This window comes from Catharus ustulatus, chromosome 21 (genome assembly GCF_009819885.2).
Source record: "Catharus ustulatus isolate bCatUst1 chromosome 21, bCatUst1.pri.v2, whole genome shotgun sequence".
NCBI lineage: Eukaryota > Metazoa > Chordata > Aves > Passeriformes > Turdidae > Catharus > Catharus ustulatus.
This window is the reverse complement of record NC_046241.1, coordinates 9,935,959-9,956,168: the sequence shown is the minus strand read 5'-3', so window position 1 is coordinate 9,956,168 and position 20,210 is coordinate 9,935,959. Positions and strand designations below refer to the sequence as shown.

Here is a 20,210-nt window from a genome sequence, read left to right as displayed (position 1 = left end):
CTGTATTGTATGACTAGGTGCTAGTTATGTTGGAGATATTTTTTCTGTTCCTGCTCAGAGAGCTCTTAGATTACCAGTGTGGCTAATCTGTATCCTGACTGTAACAAGAGCCAGTGGCACTTCTGAGCAACTTATGTTATTTAGTGTGTGCATCTCCAAGACCACAGGTAACATGGAGATAGCAAATATTCTATTTCTAGTTGAAATGAAATTGAATCTTAAAAATTTTTCATTCAAATCTGCTGCTTAGTTGGAGAAAAAAGGTACAGTAGCAGGTTGCCAGTAAAGGGTCTGTTCTGCCTGATGAACTCAAGAATTCATGTCCAGGTGCTGCAATAGTTTGCTATTTTTGCAATTCATTTTATGAAACAAGTTCCAGATTGAGCTCTGCTTCCATGTATTCTCTCTCCATGGAAATTATGTCCTTTTTCTCATTTCAAATTAGGTGAGTACAATGAAATCCTTATTTTACATATTTATTAACAAGGCTTTCATCCCCATGGTATTGTAACTACCCTCAGTACTCTATGCAAAGAAATTACACAGAGAACTCACAAACCTTCAGGAGATATATGTGGTCACTCTTTTTCAAGCTTTACTGCTCCTATCTGTGTTATTCTTACATGTTGCTCTATCAGCCCTTATTTTGTGCCCTTTCCAGAAGCTGTTGGTAGCATTGATTTTTTGATTTTTTAATTCTGAAATAAATCACATTAAAGGCCTCATGCCAAGTTTGAATCTCATTGGATAATCATTGTTAGAAAATTGATGAGTGAATAAATGATATTAACTGTGCTGTCTGGCACATAGAGGGTTAAGGGAATTTTTAGTCTCACCAAAAAGTATTTGGTCAGGTACTCAGGTGCTGGAAATTTTCTTAGCAACATCAGTCACCTAGGAACATGATCATCTGCTGTTCTGGGGTAGAGATTACAGAGCTTAATGATTAGCTTCTATAAGCTGCAGCTGATGCCAGACTCTACCCCCTTTACACCTAATTAGCCTCATTAATGAGCTCTTCTGCTCTCCACAGAGAGGGCTTCCTCCTCAGAATAGGAGGTAAAAATACTTCACCCAGGTAGATGTGCTGAAACCTTTAATTATTGCCCACACCTGCAAAGCGTCGTGTGTCTGACAGCAATATTGCCTCCCGAAACTGCTTATTTACAGTGACCACAGCAGTGAGCATTAACCCTTTAGCAGCAGCAGGGCTGCCTTCAGCCTTGGTGGGAAAGATAGGCACTTACAGATTTAATGCTTCATTAAGCTGGATGTGATCTGTGGGGGAGGCAGGCTGTATGTGATCAAAATGTTTTTCAAAGTTTCTGAGTATTTTGTTTAATCTTGAAAAATGAGCTGAAATTGCTGTTGCATGTCAAATAAAGCAATAGCAGAACTCAGAGCACCGTTAGGCAAGTTCTGTTCTTTAAATGAGCAACTTCTGTGTTTGAAGCAATGTAATTTAGTGCTGCTAAAATGGAAACACGGGGAAATACACTTGTAGTGATCAATGGAGCAGGCAGTAACTGTGCTAATGAAGTGTTCAGGGTGATTCTGAGCCGAAGCAATTCCTGGTCAATACATAGTGTGGACTTTGGGAAATGTAGAACGTTATTGGTTATCAGCTGTGCTGCTGAGGCAGCTTTGTAACGTTTGCAAGTGTGTTTGTGTCCCAGCACTGTACCCATGTCCACAGTCAGAGCTCGTTGGTTGGTAGGAAGTTTCCTCAGTAGCCAACTAACAGTTTGAGTCAACTCTGTTTCCCTTGAAGATGCTCTTAGCAGGCTGCTGAGCAGATGTGGACAGAAGCCTTTAAGTTAAAAAGGAAATTTGGAACAAAAAACATGTATTCATGTAACTGAAAATTATTAACTGAAAATAGGGTCTCCAAGCTGTGAGGTCACCACACTAAGAGATCATTATTAAGAATTTTTTTATTATTATTATTATTATAATAAACAATTATTTTGCATATGTAGGGGAACATTTATTTTACTTTATTAATAATTAAAACACCATCAAACTCCCCCAGCCAAGATGAAATCATGCACTATGTGAATCACAGAAATTCCTGTGCATTTTTCCAAGAATGCAGTTTGAACTGATTGCCAAAAAAAGTATCAAAATGAGTGGTTTTTTTAATATTTGCATCACGTTTTGTCAGTTCGTGCTGCTTCGCATCCTCATGACAGGTTCTGGGCCAGATGAGAAGGACGGGTACAAACTGCAGCGGATCCATGAGGGCGTGTGTGTGGAGGGGAGCGGGGCCTGCAGCCCCTGCCCTGCATCCCCTGTCCTACAGCCCCTGCCCTGCATCCCCTGTCCTACAGCCCCTGCCCTGCATCCCCTGACCTACAGCCCCTGTCCCTCAGCTCCTGTCCTGTCCCTCAGCCCTGCCCAGCTGCTCCCTGGCACAGCTCACAGCTGGCCCCGTGCCCCGGCCGCCAGCTCCAGGCGCTCCCGTCCCTCGCCACGACAGCTCCGGCAGCCGCCGAACCGCTGCTCCCAGCCAGATGCTCCCCTGCACATGGGCTCTAATTAGATGGCGTTTTCCCCTCACAAAGGAGTTGGGAATTTTGCATGGTTTCCATGTCAGAAATGTCTTGTGATAGCATGGGAGTTGGGAGGAGCCGTGTGGCAGAACTGGACGTGATTCCACTCGAGCCGTGGATTTGCAGGAGTGCACGAGAATTCATGGAGAGCAAAGTGTGTGGGGAGAGCAGAGAAAGGAAAAATCTGCTTCCTTTTTGTCCTCCCACTGGATGCAACTTCCTGCCTATGAATGTACCAGGGTGGAACTGGGGGACTGAGGCAGATCACAGATCTGGCACTAACTGCTGGGAAGACCCAGCATACCCAGGCTCTCAGAGGCCAGGCTTCTTTTACTTTTGAAAGGATTTAAATAAGAGCTGTGAGGTGTTGTACAGGAGAGCCTGGGGAAATGAAATCAAATCTAACCTATAAAAATGATACTTTCTAATATGTCTGGATCCTCAGCCTATTATGAGATGGGTCTTGTAGTGATCGAGGAGCTCTGATGGAAGTGATGGAAGAGCAGCAGCATTGATGATTATACTGATGGGGCATTTTCTGTGTCTTGCTTTCTCACAAGGTGAAATCTGTGCCTCTTTCTGACAGTAAGTGACAAAATGGTAAAAGGAGAGTGAAAAGTTATCTTTTTTTTTTAAAGGGAAATGCTTTCCTTTGCTCTCCTCCATCCCTGAGGAAAGGCGTCTCAGGCGATTGTGTCCAGTGGCTCAGCTCTGTCCCTGGAGTGCCTTGGCAGGTGTGGGACAGGTGATGCTCTGGGACAAGCAGTGCAAATGCAAGTGGCTTTGGAGTGGCAGGCTCCAGCTGTCCCCAGGAGTGGATGCTGTGGCATCTCTAAGTGTAGTGACCAAAGTTACTGAGTTCTAGTCTCAGCTCAGTGATAAATAACAGTGAGCACACACGTGTGTGTGCATGGATGTCTTCATCCTTGATCACTTAGGTTTCCCCAGAGATCTGTACGTGACTCAGACAGGAGGCACAGTGTTCCTGATCCAGGGCCCCTGGTGATCTCTCTCAGGGGACAGGATCTGCTCTCAGGTGAGTCTTTCCTGGCTGTGTTTTTCCATGGCAGTAGCTGAGGCTGCCTCAGCGAGTTGTGGAGTGGCACAACACGAGGACAGATCCACCCTGGGTGAGTTCTGCTGGCATTTCCTTTGCCAGGTACTCTGAAGGAGGGGGCACTGCAGGCCATGTTCTCACATCGTGTACGTCAGTGCATCTGACAGAGATTGGGTGTGTCTAACTCAGTGCAAAATTAATTTCATTCCATTATATCCATTTCATTTATAGACTCAGGGGGTTTGTTACTTAGCTAAGAGAGTGGGATTTTATGACCTCTCTTTATGACTAAGGCTTCTCATGATGCTTTAGTGAAGTTAAAAACAGTTTGTTCTCCTTCTGCGTCTATATCAGGATCTAAATCTCAGTAAAATATCTTGCTTTTCAAAATAGCTGTTTATTGAATATGGTTTTGGGGATCTTGAGGCAAAGGAGTCATTTGCATGGTGCACAAAAACATATTTTCAACATATTTTTCTGGAAACTTCATTGATTTGGATGAGTTTGGAATTTTTACCTGTATCTAAGAAATCAAAAGGAAGCAAAATATTAACATTTGTGATCCTGAAGCATGTTGGTCATTTGTAAATCTTGGCCAATGATTTGTTACTTCTGCAGAGATATTTTTTTTCCTACTTTAACAGAATACTTTGTATTCTATAGAGTTTTAATAAATGAGGCAAAAATAGCTGGTGGTTTATCTGATAGGCAATACTTTGTGTAGATTGTTTTTCCAAGCACACTTTTATATTTTGTCATAGTATAAAATAACTCATATAAAGAATTGCACTGCAATTTTTCTCCTCTTCTGTATTGTCACTAATATTCCACAATAGTTAAAATAGAAAAAGGCCTTTTCATTGCAGGGACCCTGAATTGGCAGCTGCTTTGCATGCCGAACGTCCCAGCTTCAATGGGAGCATTGCTCATGGAATGATTGCAGAACCAGGCCCTGAAATTACCTTCCAGCTAATGATAAAATCGCATGCGGGCCACAGGGGTTTTTGTGGAATAAATATAAGAGTGGAACAATATCCAGTACACATTATACCAGTAATTTAAAGCATATTCAGGACAAAGAGAGAGTTCCCAGTGCAGGCAGCATCATAGAGATTTGCTGTATCTGATAAAGATTAGGTTTCTCAGCTCATAATACCATACTATTACTTTCCTTTTGTTAGTCTTTCAACACCTACACTCCTGCATTGACACAATATCAAGTAGGAAGAGGAAGAATAGCCTTGTATTTAAGGGACTGAGCAGGGATTAAAGAAATTTCGGTTCTTTTCCCTGGCTCTGCCAGAGACTTTTGTGACCGTGTACAAGTTACTTATTATTTTCATGCTTCTATTCTTGATCTGTGAAATGGTGATTTTTTTTTTCCCTTTCTTTTTCCTCCCAGCCCTAAATGCTTTCTTGCTGGCTTCTTTGCACTTCATGTGCCAGGCTTGTTGCTCGAGTTCCAGCTAGGAAGCTGAAGCAGTTGCTTAGGGATAGGAAGTGTCTGGCTGCTGTAGGTGATGAAATCAGGGCAGGCAGTGGCTGGAATTAGCCAAATAAACACTTGGAAAGCTGGCTTGGCTCCATTACAGTGAAGTACTTGCATTAGTTGTGAGTATGAGTGTGTGTCATTTTACTTGGTCTAACATGGAAACGTCAGGTATCCTGATGAACTAACAGAGTTTGAAAGAAGCAGCAGAACCATCGCTCTCTCATGGAAGTTTTCTCTGGTTGCACCTTTTTTGACAGTTTCATCTCTTTTTTGAGGTTGGTTTTGTGCCCTCTTGCTGTGTCTCTACCAGAGGCTGTATCCTGTAGTGAGGAATCAGAAGAAATGGCTGAAATTGGGCAGGTGATGGAGCTGAGCTCACTGTGTGTTTGGGCAGTGTAGTGGGCATTTGTAATACATGGCTTTAAAACACTCCTCAAGATTGCACTTGGCAATAATCATTTCTCAGAACTGGTAGTCTCTCTCTGAACAGAGCCTGAATGTAGTTTTCTTTAGAAGGCATGTGGTCAAATCTCTGAACACGTGATTCCTTTGTTCCTGAGCTGCATCTTGAGATGCTAATAAAGCTCTGGTATCGTTCACTTAATGCAGAGAGTTTGATCTCTGCTTTCTGGATCCCATTATGACTGAGGTGGATGCAAAGAGCTCTCTTGTGCTGAACCTATGGACTGGTTATGGGGGGTTATTTGGCAGTGCAATTGCAGGCTGAATGAGCCAATGTCCTATCAGGTGTCTGTCACCAATTTCAGTTTCTTTATGGAATCCCGCTGGCTCGCTGATGATCCTTCCTCAGCTGTGATGAGCTAATCTTTCCCTGACACTGCAATCACAGTTCTGGAAAGGTCTGCAGAGCAGTGCCTTGCCTTTGGGAGCTGCTGTACCTGCCATAGACACACGAATGTCCAGATCATTCTCCCATCTCCCTTCATCATTCTGGATGGAATTAAGGCTGATGAGTCCTAGAATATCCCTGCTGGCTTTACTTTGCCATTTGCAGCAGATCCATTGTCAGTGCAGGATGTTATTTGCAGCATCAGGTGATAATGAATGCCCTTGGTTTGCTGTGTCCTGGGGTGCTGCCTTCCAAGCACTGTTGCCCAGGTGCACACCCCTGCAGGAGTGGGAGTAGTTGGGTTTCCATGGCTTCTCTGAGCTCCTGTGTCTTTCCAGAAGCATCCTTTGTGTTTGCCTCTGTCCCTTCCTCCATGTCCTTCTCTCAACTGGGCTGTCTTCTGTCCCACATATTTTAGTTCTTTACACTCACTCTGAAAGTTCCTGCCATTACCAGTGAGCTGAGGAAAAGTGATTTCCTTAAAATATGAGGGATCACGGTGAAATTTTTTACAGTGTAACTAAACAAAATTGGGATTTATCTTTTAATTTGTATTATGGCTTCTTAAAACAAAACAGCTGCTTTCCTGAAACTCTAGAACAGTCTGAAATAAGCCCTAGAGTCCTTTTGCTTTCCAGTTGCTGCCTTTAGTAGTTTTAAGCATTATTTTAGAGTGTAACAGAATTCCAATTTAAAAATAGGTCTGGCAGCAGATCAGATGTGGGCTGAAACTTTTCAGCTTTTTCAGGGGTCGTGAGATGCAGCACTGCCCTGATGAACTTCATTATGCTGGATGAATATAAAATAGTCATGTAAAGGGAGGTTTGCAAAGACATAAAGAAAAGGCACTTATTTTTTCAGTGCATCTGGGAATCTTAATCTTATATTTTAAAGTTTTTTCTCTTGTATTAAGACTGCAGACTAAATATGTTCATTTTTGTAATAAAAATAATTCTGCAATTCAGTCTTGAAATAGATGTGAATTATCTGTAACATTACAGATCAAGTCATGTTGTGCACACATTTAGAGCCTTTGCAGTGCAATGTTTTAGCCTCTATTAGGCATTGACAGTTTGAAAGGGGATTAATGGATATTTAAGGTATTGATTAATCAAGGCCTAAATTTTAATTGTTGGAACCAACAAGTTTAGGAGTTGATGAGTTTTTCAGGACAAGTTATCTGAACTGTTTCCCATGCAAACAAGACCTTCATTCCACACCATAGCTGTGGTTCTGCGGGTGTCCCCTCGTGTATAATGTCATTTGTCAGTAAAGGCAGAGCTGATTAGCTTTATAATTTACAGTTAACCAGACCTGTCAGGAAAATGCTCTTATTGTCCAGCTTGTCTTTTTTGTCCTGAAGCCGTGGCTGGGGGTGGAACAGTGTGTGCAGCTCGGGGAGGTCAGTGAGGGTGGAAGGCACTAATGCATCCTGAGCTGCAGAGCTCACGCTTGACCTCGGTGATTAAAGTTTTTTCTGTCATCCAGCAGCCGTTGAGCCTGAATTGTCTCTTAAGAAGTCAAAAGGTCTAATCAAGCTAATGAACAAACTCAATCATTAGTACTTTGGGAAGGAAGTGTGCTGCCACTGCTGGTGCCCCAGCTGCAGGGTGTGTGTGGCTGGGGCGCAGGAGGAGCTGCTGGAGGTGCAGCAGGGCACAGCCACCTCCCCTGGGCAGCCTGAGCTCATCCCACGGTGTCCACACTCTGCTCTGGCCAGGGGGGAAATTTTACATTCTTTAGGGGATAGGAAGGGCTGCAAGTTTCCTTTGAAGGGTGTTTTAAGTGAGGATTAAACAAAAGCTAAACCTTCCTTGGGTGAATGCCTGTGCTAGTGAACTCATCTGCATTTCTCTTTACCCATTCCTCCCAGCTCTTTGCACTCAGATTTCTCTGACATGGATAAAATGTTTTTCAGGGATCCTTTGTTATGTTCCAGTATCTGGAGTTAATGGGAAAGACTTTTTCATGGTGGTCAAGTAGATGACAGCTGTTAGTCGTTTAAATGCAGTAAAAGCTTTCAGACAGTGCACACCTTGCCTTTGGAGCCAGCACCTTTGTCATGTGTGTCCTGGAGACTGGCACCAGCGCCTTACATACACACACATACCAGCCAGACCTGTTTCTGCAAACATTTTCTCTTTGTTTTATAATGAAGTGTCTTACAATTCTTTATTCTGATGAGAGCAAAGCCACAGTGAAAAAGAAAAAAGTGGGTTTTTTTCACACTCCTGCTTCCTGCCTGGAAAGCATGTAGTGATTTTGGCTTTCCCTGTAAAAAGAGTAAATCAAAACCAGGTTATTATTTTTAAAATACATTACCCTGAAACTGTAACTATCACATCAGAAACCTGCTTTTTTTCCAAATCCATGGAAATCTACTGGCTCAAGCAAGGGGTGACAGAAGGGGTGACTTCTCTCTATCAGAAAGACCCATCCTGTGCTTAAACAGACACTTGCAATTGATCCTTGTCCTCAGTCTTTTTAGCAGCCCTGTTGTCTTGATTTTACACAGCCAGTGGTAAATGAGATTATTAATTTAAAGCTTTCAGCAATAGAATGATATCATCATATAAATGGGGTGCTTTAAGACTTCTTGCTAGCTCATATTAATTTTAAATACTCAATAGATGAAGAGTCCAAATATTTTATTATGAGCACCCATAATAATTACACATCAGTATAATTTAGTTCTTCTTTGTTACTTTTATTTTTAATTCAATAAATGTATTTGCTTGCTATGTTGTGTATTTTAGAAGTGTGGAAGAAATTGGTGCCCTTATGGCAGATACACAGCAGACTTCAGCATTACCACAACTCATTAAAATCAGATTAAAGTGGAGTTGCTAAAAAATTTCTGTCTTTTGCCAACAAGATGGTGAAAAAGGGAAATTCCACTCCTCCAGTATGAGTTTTTCAGAGCTGTGGAGAGAGCAGAGTGGACATTCCTGCCCTGCTTGTGCTGGCTCTGATGAGGCAGATAAGCAGAATATACAGAATTCACATGACTGTGTGTCATATTTTGGGGACAGTAAGTAATACTAGCTTTTTGAATGTTTGAATGATCAAGAGTTCTTCAGCTTTAGCAAAATGTGTGTAAAGACACTCTGGGTTTTTTGGTGATCTGCAATTTTCCAGCCTGTTTTTCCATCCTGTGGTTGGGAGCTGCAAATAAAGTGCAGTTTACTCAGTGCTAGGTAAGGCCTGTGTTTCTTACCTGTTTGCTTTGGAAGGAAGGAGGTCAGTGCAGGCAGTGGATTCAGAGGGGCTCAGTGCAGGCTGTCTGAGTGTTTGATGCTCTCATTCTCCAGGGTGAGCCCATCACTTTCTGTGAGGAAGCGTTCGTGTCGCACCGCTCGTCTGTGATGAGGCAGTTCCTGCAGAACGCCATCCAGCTGCAGCTCTTCAAGCAGGTACTGCCTCCATGAGCCCTGGGGAAGCACTTCTGGAACCATTCACCTGGGGTCTGGGGCTGTTCCTGTATCCCTTCATGCTGTAGTGCAGCACTCAGCTCCTGCCTGCTGCCTTCTCTCACACTCAGGGGCTGAGGCTGTACTGAGAGGTGGATGGGTTTTCCCACTAATGCTCTCTGAGCTCAAGGGTTTTTATTTTCTGAGCATACCTAGACCAAAGAATCTCCTGTAAACTTTGTCCAGGAAGCATATCACTGTTGAACATAGAACTACTGCTTGGAAACATGGATGTGTAGCCAAACATGAATGCTGTTTGCCACACACCTTTGGGCAGTGGTTAACATTGTGCCAGTTTGGGTGGTGTTTCCATTCTGAGTCCCTGCCCAATGCAATCACAGAGGTCATTCCAGCTAAGGAAGGATGAAGTCTTCCTGAAAAGATGAAGGATGGGATGGTTGATGTGTTTCTGTCTTTCAATGCTGATGCAGTTCATCGATGGGCGCCTGGATCTGCTGAACTCTGGGGAGGGCTTCAGTGACGTGTTTGAAGAGGAGATAAACATGGGAGAATATGCAGGTAAGAGGTATTCTAAGGGAATTTCAGACACTTTTGTTGGCTTACCATTTGTGGGTTATCCTGATGTAATTGGCCATTGCTGCTGGGTAAATAACTGAGGCTTGGTGATCCTGGCAGCCTGAAATGTCTTAAATTTTTGTTCTTTCCTCTGTCAGGAACTTTCAGTAATGTAGTCTGAGTAATGCCTGTTCAGTCTTAAAAAACCTCAGTGTTACCACTTTAATAAAGTACAACTAAAAGGGTTCATGCATTGGAGGAAAAATCTTGGCTTTACCCAGAAGCACCTCAGATTTCTTTTAGTGAACTGAAAAACATCAGTGTTCTCAAATGTCTGAGACAACACAGAGGGAACAGGAGAGTGCAAATCTCTCATCAGTGTTATGTTTTCTCCTGAATGAAAAGGCTGGCTCTCCTGTTCTGCCTGTGCTGCAGAACTTCACATTTTGAGCTTGTTTTCTGTTCAGCAGAGGGTTACAGTCTGTTTGTGTGTTTGTTCTCTGCAGGTAGTGACAAACTGTACCACCAGTGGCTGTCCACAGTGAGGGTAAGCACCGAGACCCTGCCAGACACCTGAGCTGGGCTTGGCCCGTTGGAGTTTTCATGCAGTGACAGACACAGTAGAGCTTAAAGCTGTTTGTATCTGATTGCATCTAATCAAATTTGATCTCTGGAAATGTAATTTTGCACTGGAAATAGGAAATACAACATTAGCCAGGGTTTAATTCCTGGATTTTTCCCTTCTCCTGTGTTTCTCAGTAAGGTGCTGTACAGCAATAGTCTGTGGGGTGTGGCAGGGGTGTAAAACACCAACCAGATGAACAGATCATTGCAGTGGGTGTGGCACTGGCTCATCACTTTGATTATATTCATCACATGAAATTGAGCTGTTCTAGAATTAATGTTTCTGACAGGAGCTAGATTTCATTTTCAGTTTATCCCTTTATCAACTGCTTGTATCTTAGAGATGCACCCTGTGCGTGACAAACAGGACTGGGATGAGGGAAAGGAAAAGAGCAAAACAAAACCAGACCTCCCCTCCTCAGACTGAACACACAGGCTGTCCTGGGGCGGAGTCTGTGCCTCAGACATTCAGTGCTGCTCAGGATACTTGTGTCTCAAACTGGGTTAGGATTTCAGTGGAAAGTGCAGGACACCCCTGAGGTGAGTGCAAGCACAGGACACAGTTTGTGGGACGTGTGAGATGAGGGCTCTTGGAAGGCACCTGTGCTGTCCCTTGGACAAGTGCTGTGTTAAACAGAACTGGGCAAAAGCAGAGCCACGTTCTGCATGGTTTGCCTTGGCTCTTTTTCTTTCAATCTGACCTTTTCATACTCAACTCTGCTAATAGGGATAGTTAATGCTCTGTTATTTTAAGTTAAGAATGGTGGATTTTAGATTGCTGTTTGCTTTAAAGAGCTTTGATAACATTTCTTCTCTTGTTACTATAATTACAGAAAGGAAGTGGAGCCATTTTAAACACAGTAAAGACCAAGGCTAACCCTGCCATGAAGACTGTCTATAAGTTTGTAAGTATGGAGTACTGGCTTACTACTGAGATAAGAGTCTAATTACAAGTCTGTTTTAACCTTTCAAATGAGACTCAAGACTTAAATCCATTTTTATTGGACTCACAAAATTACTCAAAATATACATTCATTCAAATTTCAAATTTAAATGAAAAAGTCATTTTGAAATTCAAACTCAATTGAAATGCGAAGGACAATGGAAACTTGTGATTTCTTTTGAAAGTACAGATGATAAATTCCATTTATTACACAGAACTCTTTCTGGGAAATAGTGCCTGTGTGCTCTGCTAGGCAGCTCTACCATCTCATCATTGCTCTGTTGGAAATCATTGTTACCTCAGCTTTCCCTGCTTGCAGCTTCATCGAAGGAAGGGAATCCTCTCATTTTCCAAATTGTTTCCATCTTTTCTAAATGTCAATTAATTTTCCCTAGAGATTTCTTATACCTGCTTATTTAGAGCCCAGCTTACTGAGTTATTCTTTAAATGGAAGTGTTTTCAGTGCTGTTAACAAACAGCTGGTGTGTTGCTGTGCTATCGTGTGTGGCTGCCAGCTCCACTCTGCCAGATCAAACAGCACAGAAACAACTGAGCACTTCTTATATGCTCAGTTCTGGGAAATAATGCTACAAAAGCATTGAGATAACCATTCCAACTTGGGATTTTTCCTGCCTTCCTCCACCCTGAGACAGAGGAGTAGGATGAGATTGGTTCTACTAAATGGAAGTGGCATCCAGAGCACTGTGAGGAGAGTTTGCAGGCTCACTGCCAGTGTGGAAGAATAGAAGTTTATAGCAAAGATAAATACTGGGGAACACTGAGGCTGTGCAATGCAAAAAGATGAAAGATGTCTGTGGCTTCAAAACAGGGAAAACAAAATTTTTGCAACAAAGGTGGGGTGGTGTTTTTTATTTATTTGGAGTCTTTTTAGCTTTTGTTTTAATGTGTTTTCAGTAACCTGTTACATTTTTTATTGCCTTTTTTATTAACTGAAAACAAACTTAGTCACTGCCGGAAATAGAAGGGAATTTTAACTTAAATTAATTTTTCATGCAGGCAAAAGATCATGCAAAAATGGGAATAAAAGAAGTGAAAAACCGCTTGAAGCAAAAGGTACTTGAAGTTCTTATTCAAAATGTATAAGCATCACGTCTGAAATCCTTAGCCACTGAAAGCATGATGTGATCAATAGGAAGCTGTTTGATACAGTGTTGTTAGCACACTTCAAAATGCATTACCAGCTGTCCTGGATTTTTCACACTTATAAATATTCACAGACAAAAAAAAATTGTCTTCAAATACATGAAAGCTCTGACTTAAACCCACAAAAGCCAGAAAATTGAGTGTTCTGCTTGGAGTGGTCCTGCTCCTGTCCTCGTGCTGGGGCACTGTGTGAGGGGACTGTGCACTGGGAGCACTTCCCTACAGTTCTGCCAGTGACCTTCTTGCAAATAGCAAATTGTGGTTATTTTGCAGGAAAAATAACATTGTGAAGGGGATTTCTGCATTTCTTGAGTGTCTGCTGCAAAGTTCAGACAGGAAGGAATATTAGAGTTGGTGTCCATTGCCAATTGGAATTACTGCAGAAAAAAATAATCAAGCTGTTAGTAGTTTCCCAGATGTGTGTGTGTGTTTGTAAACAGCAGAATTCCCAGCTGCTGCTCTGTGTTTGAGGGATGTGTTGTCCAATCCCAGGTGCTCCTTTTAAAGCACAGGTAGGGTCACACTGCACACCCCTCATGAGCAGAGGGGTAAGTGCCCTGGGTTATTGCAGATTCTGCCTTTCTTCTGTGCATCAGAGCTCTCAGAGCCATGGAGGAAGGCAGGCAGCTGAGCTGCTGAGAGAGCTGAAGTTCTTATTCAGAAATTTGTGTTCAATATGTTGCATAGGAGTTTGGGTGGTTTTTTAATCTGTGCTCTCTGTAAATTTCTTCTCTAAATTTCCAGACCATCCTCTTAGGGCTGCCAGTGTTGGTGGGCAGACAGAAATGCACCTGAGCTGTCCCCAGCCTGTTGCAGGGGTTTCTGTGCAGCCAGGCTGCCAGGTGAGGAATTGCCTGTGTGCATTTCCAGCTGCTGCTCCCTCTGAGCACTGAGACACTGCTGCACAATCTCAGGGAACACAAAGGTGCTTCAGGTCCTTTTACCTTTTTTTATTTTATTACTCTACATTATATATCACCACTGTAGGTATCATTTGAAAACAATAGAAACATGAAGCAGTTTTCCTGTACATGGATTTCCAGATGTCATTCCATGTGTTTCACTTCTGGACATAACCTCCCTAAATAATAAAATCTTTGGCCTTCTCATGTGTGTTTCTAAAGCAGTTGGAGCTGTGTAACATGCCAAGATTTTTTCCTGAATTTTAAATGCTAATAGAATTGTGTGCTGTGTGTGACATTTGTACAGGAGGCTGAGAAAAGCCTCGTTCAGTCATTGCTTTGTTTTATTATTGTTGTTGTCTTCCTGGTCTGTCAAGCAGCAAACGTCTCTTTAAAAAACACACATAACATTTACAACTAAATGGCCCAATTTTGTTTCACCTTCCTTATGTGGTGTATCTGTAAGTGAGATGCTTAAACATGAGTGTTCAACACAGGCTTTCACAAGAGCTTGAAAGATAGCTGTGAGTAGTTGACACACTGCTCTCCTTCCTTTATTATTCTGTCCTTTTCTATCCCATTCTCTTCCCCATGTGAATGCAGGTTACTAAAATTAGGGATTGGTCTGTTAAAACTGATAAAAATAGCAAACATTGTTTTGGTTACCCCATTTTTAATCTAAATGTCTGTGCTGCTCCATTCTGGGTCTGTTATGCACAGGTCTGTTAATGCATCATCCCCAGTTTTTGTATAAGAGCATTGTATTTATCCTGTGTTTCCTCACTAGCATGTCTGAGTGTTAACTGTCTGACATTCTGGTATCATTAAATACTTTTTGCCAAATTTGGAATGTTAGTCTTTAATCTTCTAAGTAACCTAAGGTTATTTTTAAACTGAACTTACTATCCACTGCATTTTAACATACTATTTTCCATTATTAATATAGAAAGTATGCAGGCCCCTGGTAAGGAAAAGTCAAATATAAACATCCCTTTTCCAGTTTTTGCTGCCAAATCTTTGCAGCTTCTGTACAAGATAGAATTTAAAAATGCAATAAAGCTGGAGGTTCTGCTTCCTCCAACTCTGCATAGCAATGGTGACCTCTTAAATATAATCAAGAGCCCATTTTGCCCTTGGTCTGCTCCAGTCTTGGGTTTGAATTGCAAATGAGAAATGCAGGATTGACCTGTTGAGAGGTCACTGTGGTGTGTGTAAGGTCCTTCTTTAATATGATAGTGGAGATTGAATGGTGCTCTATTTCCATCCCTTGTTCATTTGTGGTGCAGTATTTCAAAGCAACAGAAATAGTTTTCAGAGGATTCTTATGAGTGAGAGCAAATAATTGTTAATAGATACAGCCTGGTAGCTTTATTTTATATCTGATATAGTTCTTTTTTTTTTCTGCTTTTTTCTTTTTCATTTCCCCTTTTTTTTTTTTTTTTGCAAAGGCTGCCTTTTTCCATCTCACAAACGGACTGTGGTGGTCAAGTCCCTCAGTTAGTGGCTCATTTGAAGCTTAACTGCATAGAATTAGGAAGAAGGAGGAATATGAATGGTACCATCCTCAACTTTCAGTCAGGAGAATGGAACTTACTGAAAGCTCTGGCTAAGACAATTTATATAAATGGTTGGGCACTTGGCATTAATATATTCAACATTATTTTAGTTACTAGAGCCCTGTGTGGCTCTAGTTAATGCCTGGTATTCTAGAAACAACTCATTTACAGCTTTATAGCACAACCTGCACAGTGTTCAAGACATTTTGAATGTGTTTTGCCCCTCTCTAGTCAGTATTTGCAGTTCATTACAAAATTTAATGTTTTTTTAACTCAAACCTGTTTGCATTGAAGATAGAAAACAAACTTTTGTGAAGCAGATTTTGCTTTGATGAGCAAAGTTGTATTGATGATTTGTTTGCCTTTTGGGGATGTTGAAAAAATAGAAAGGCATCTAATAATTTAATTCTTGTATTTTATTAAGCAGTTTTTTAAAAATATATTGTGGTTTCATTGGAAGTCTGTGCACCACAGTGGAAGTAGGCTTTAGGAACATGTTATCTTTTATATGCAATTATATCATCAGAGAAGTAGAGGCAATCTATAGCAATAAAAGCTCAAGGATTTGCAGTGATCGTTACACATCTGAGGGGATTTTGCTTAATGGCTTCATCTCTCTGTCTTTTATCTCCTCCCATTCCCCTCGTGCCCAAACTTTTGTGTCCTTTTTCAGGTTTTGGGGGTTTGCCTGGTGAGGTGCTTTGCTTTCCATGGCCTGCACTGCAGCTTGTGCTGCCCTGGCTGGAGCACAGCCCCGGGGCTCTGCAGGGCCGGGAGCAGCCCCTGCTCAGCTCGGGTGGCCCTGGGGGTGCTGGGGCTTGGGCAGCTCCAGGCCCCTTCAGCGTGGCTGCAGAAATACAGAAATGGGTTTGTGTTCAGTGTCACTGCAGCAGTGCTGCTGCCATGGGCTGTGCAGTCCCCAGCTCAGACAGCCCTGGGGCTCGGTGCTGGCTGCAGCTGGAGCTGGAGTCTGACAGACACTCGGGATTCTTGTCAGTGCCTTGTTTTGGGGCTCTTTGTTACTAATTCCGAGCACTTTGTTGTACCTTTTCAAGACAAGGTGGCATTGTGCAGCTGAAGGGCGGAGGGAAGAAAAAGTTTTTCTCTCTAGTTTGACCTTAACAAGTTGTTAATTCCCCATGATCCTTACCACAGTATTGGGGAACCACTGCTCTACCAGCTGGATCTAAAGAGGGGTCTCAGCTTCTCTGTGGAGCAGACAAAGCCCCTTAGAAAGTCCATCCAGCTTTTTGTTTCATTTGACCTAAACACATTAGGTCAGTGTGTGTCCAAAGGAACCATTTCTAATTGGCCATCGGCTTACACGGCTCATTATTGTACCTGAGGCAGCCGGGGCTCACGGCCGTGTCAGAGGTCAGGGAATCAAAGCCCTGCCGGTGGCAGCAGCCACCCTCAGGTCAGCCTTGCAGAGCTCCAGCCTGTGCAGCCTTCTCTCCATATTTACCCAGCATTATTTCCTTGGCATTGTTGCAGAGATGTAAGGTTTGGGGCCCACTGCGTTACAGACTGTTTCTCAACTCACTTTGAAACTCTTTGCTCCTTCTCTGATTCCTGGTGTCTGCAGGCCTTTGTCTTTTTCAAAACCTGTGTTACGCACCCCGTGCCTGCACTTGCCAAGTCCTCTCACCTGGGCTGGTGGGTCACTTCACTTCTGGAGATGAGAACTAATGTCAAAGCAAACAAAAAGTGTTCTGCCAGGCAGCCCTTGGTGTGGTACCCTCTCCTGGAGGCATATTCAGTGCACACAGACTCCAAGATGAAATGCAGAGCTAACTAAGCTCTGAGTTCCATCTCTCCTTGCCACTTCCACCAGTAATTGTTCTGCTATGGATAATTCTGTGCAGTGCATTAATGGAATTACTGTGTTCATTTAGGCTTACAATAAGCAGAGTGCCCTGTCCCTTGGCTTCTGTTGAATTCATTACTAAAATAGAAAATCTGAGCCATGGTTTTTTGCTCCACATGCACTTCCTGGCTTTTGCGTGTTCAAGTCAGACATTTCATTGAATGTCCTGTTTGCACCACTGGCCCTGGGAGGAGAGAGGGGTTGTGTACAAGCTCTGATGGATGAAATGTTTTATTCTAACCATGTTTTCTTTTCTGTACTTTGGTGTGTTTTTCCCCTAACATCCAAACTGTTAGTCAGCATTATCCTGTAGTGTCTCCTTTGTGCACCTTGCCCTCACTCAGGAGTGCTCCTGGCCATGCAATTCACCTTTTCCTACCACACAGGACATTGCTGAGAACGGCTGCTCGGCCCCGCCCGAGGAGCCCCTGCCAAGGACAGCTCCATCGCCACTGGCTGACAAGAAGGACCCAAAATTCAGAGAGGACAGAAGACCAATCACAGTACATTTTGGTCAGGTAGGTTTTAGTGTAAAGTTGTTCTCAAATCAGTCGTGTGGTTCAGCAAAAATAGTTCAGAGAAAAGTCGTGATAATGAATATGCCAAATACTTCATTACCTTTGGTTACTGAACTGGGCTATTGTAGTTTTATTTCTGTTGTGTCTGGTGAAAGGGGGTTCCAAAACCTGATTTTTCTGGGGTTTGCTGATTCCTTTTGTTCAGATGATTTTGAGGAAAATAAACCATAAGTGAATGGGGGATGAAGCATAAATATTGTAGCAATTTTATAAACTGTTTTGTGGCTGTTTTAGCATGCAAGGTGCTGCAGCCCTCAGGACTGAGGGTGCAGAATTTAAAACATCCCCTGTTATCTAGCCAGATCATTAGTGTCAATATGGAACATCCAGCTATTAAAGCATTTGAACATTCTCTGAAAATTAAATGCAATGAACTAAGATGGAAAAATCAATTAATAGCTTGTTAGTGTGCTCTGTGTTCAGTATTGACAGCTGAGCTGTTCACGTTAGTTACTGGTGTAATGTTTCTTTTGATATGTCTGCAAAACAGAGAGTTTGGGGGGGAGTTGGAGAACAGCTATTTAGAAAATGTTGTAGTTGCTGTGATTTCTATGGAAAAACATCCAGTATTTATTATCAGTTTGCCAGTGTTTCCCTATTAAGTATAGACTGCCTCAAAAAATAACATTATTTGTGTTCACAGTTTTTTCTTTTGCTGTATCTATTCTTTACACTGTTCTGGCCAGAAAACAGGAGGGAATATCTGATATTTCTTCTAAGGAAGAAAAGTGTAATTTTGAGGGAATTGTAAAACATGATCAAGTGTGAAGCAAAGCAGTTTCAGAGAAGTGTCTATGAGCAGAAACCCTTGGTGTGGCTGCACTGGCTGTTCAGGTATTGGATGGGGCTGCCCGAGGTCTGATCAGTGCTCTGAGCAATGTTGTATGCATCAGCTCAGAATTAGATTTATTTTTTCAGTACTTTCACCAGTGTGCTAAATGTAAGTTCTTGGAGACTATTTTAAAATCATTCTCTTCCAATTAAGTATTTTCAGTAGAGATTTTTTTTTTCTGTTACTTTCTGTGCCACTACAGTTGGGAGGAATTTGGGCTACTGGAGGAATGCAGCCATCTAGCTCCAGCAGGGACATGTTACACTGCATTTCAAGCAGTCAGAAATCACATCATCTCACCATTTATTTTCAGCTTTTCCTTTAGATTTTTGTGAACGATGGATAGTTCAAATATGATGGTAGATTAATGAACTATATATTTGAGTGGTAAGTGCAAATTTAAATTCATGAGGATTTTTAACAGTCACTTTCAAATTTTTGATGATCATTTCTCTGTGTGCAAAGAAACACACATGAGCTTTCCTGACCCCTGGCTGTGGGGAGAGGCTCACTGGCTAAATGCTCACTGCTGTCATCACATTACAAATGTTGCTTTCCAAAAACCCGTCTGACGTGGCCGTTGTGGGGCTGGCTGACTCACAGACCCCGGCACGGGTCTGCTTCTCCTGATAGCCCAGTGCCAAAACAAAACCAAAATCATACCTCCATACAAAAGGAGAAGATGCTCAGGTTTATGAAATATAGATTAAGGCTTTGGGGAGGAAAAAAGCAGCAACATTTACTCTCTAAATGGGAGATGGCTTCTAACTCGTGATTAAAGGCAGAGATTTTAATGTCACTTGTAACTCTGTCTAGAATACAGAAGGTGGGAACAATTAAAAAGGCACAAGAACTCTGAAATAAGGGCTGTTTGTGCATTCACAGCTCTTCTAAAGTGAAGAGGATGAAAGAGGCTTTTTTCTCATTGTCAGGGCTCTCTCGGAGTGCAGCATTGTGCGGCTGGCAGCGTTTCGAATGCATGCATCGCTGGGGTCAGGGCCCGGCTCGGTGCAGGGAGCGCGGCCGCAGCGCTGCAGCAGCTCCGCCGCCGCGCGCCCTTTAATTGAGACGTGCTGTCAAAGTGACAAACACATTTGCATACAGTCTATTTATTTTCCTCGGAAAGGTCTGCAGTCTGCTGTTGGTTGAACATTCTTAATCAGCTCGCTGTAAGTGAGCCGGCAGCGAGCTGTCCTGTGCTGGGTGCTTCTCTTCATTACATGACAGATTAGCTAAAGGGGGATGGGCTAGCGAGCCGGCAACAGCCTTTAATTTTAACTCATTATCTCTCACCCTAGAGTGAGGGAGTTGCTGCCTTTTCCAAACACAGTTGTGTATCTGCAGTTGTTAGGATACAAAAATATATCGGTAAAATATCTTGAAATGCGTGTGAAAGCACAGCCCCTCGGCTGATGGCTCACCAAAATTTGGCAGTAATTAGCTGACTGGGGGGGATTCTGTGTGTCCTGGCTCATCTTGGTGAGTGGTGATCAGGCATCACTGGAGAGCCTTGTTTATTATGGAATTGTTTTAATGATGCTTTCTGTAATACTGAGACATTGTGGGAAAGCTCCCCTTGATGGTGAAAAGAAGGATTTTAGCCAGATAGCCTGGGGCAGTGTAGTAGAGATCTAAACAGAGTGTTCTCAGTAAGACACCACCGTGGGAGGGTGGGACCACTGCTTTTCCTGGGTGGGACTTTGCATGCCTTACTCAGGATGTACCTTTGTTATTGATCCCTGCACCAGCCGAATACAGCAGCTGTCACACAGACTCTGGGACAGTGTAACTGCACTCAACAAGGAAC

General features: G+C 42.6%; 1 protein-coding gene across 2 annotated transcripts in view; it reads left to right on the top strand.

Annotated features, from left to right (window-relative positions):
• Window positions 1–20,210, top strand: part of DENND1A (DENN domain containing 1A) — a 150,095-nt gene that overhangs the window by 107,018 nt on the left and 22,867 nt on the right. For both annotated transcript variants that reach the window (XM_033077211.2, XM_033077212.2), the window contains exons 14-19: window positions 9,263–9,364; window positions 9,853–9,940; window positions 10,444–10,484; window positions 11,395–11,466; window positions 12,522–12,578; window positions 17,380–17,511. In XM_033077211.2, the coding sequence (XP_032933102.1) occupies window positions 9,263–9,364; window positions 9,853–9,940; window positions 10,444–10,484; window positions 11,395–11,466; window positions 12,522–12,578; window positions 17,380–17,511 (492 nt within the window). The remainder of the gene's footprint in view (window positions 1–9,262; window positions 9,365–9,852; window positions 9,941–10,443; window positions 10,485–11,394; window positions 11,467–12,521; window positions 12,579–17,379; window positions 17,512–20,210) is intronic.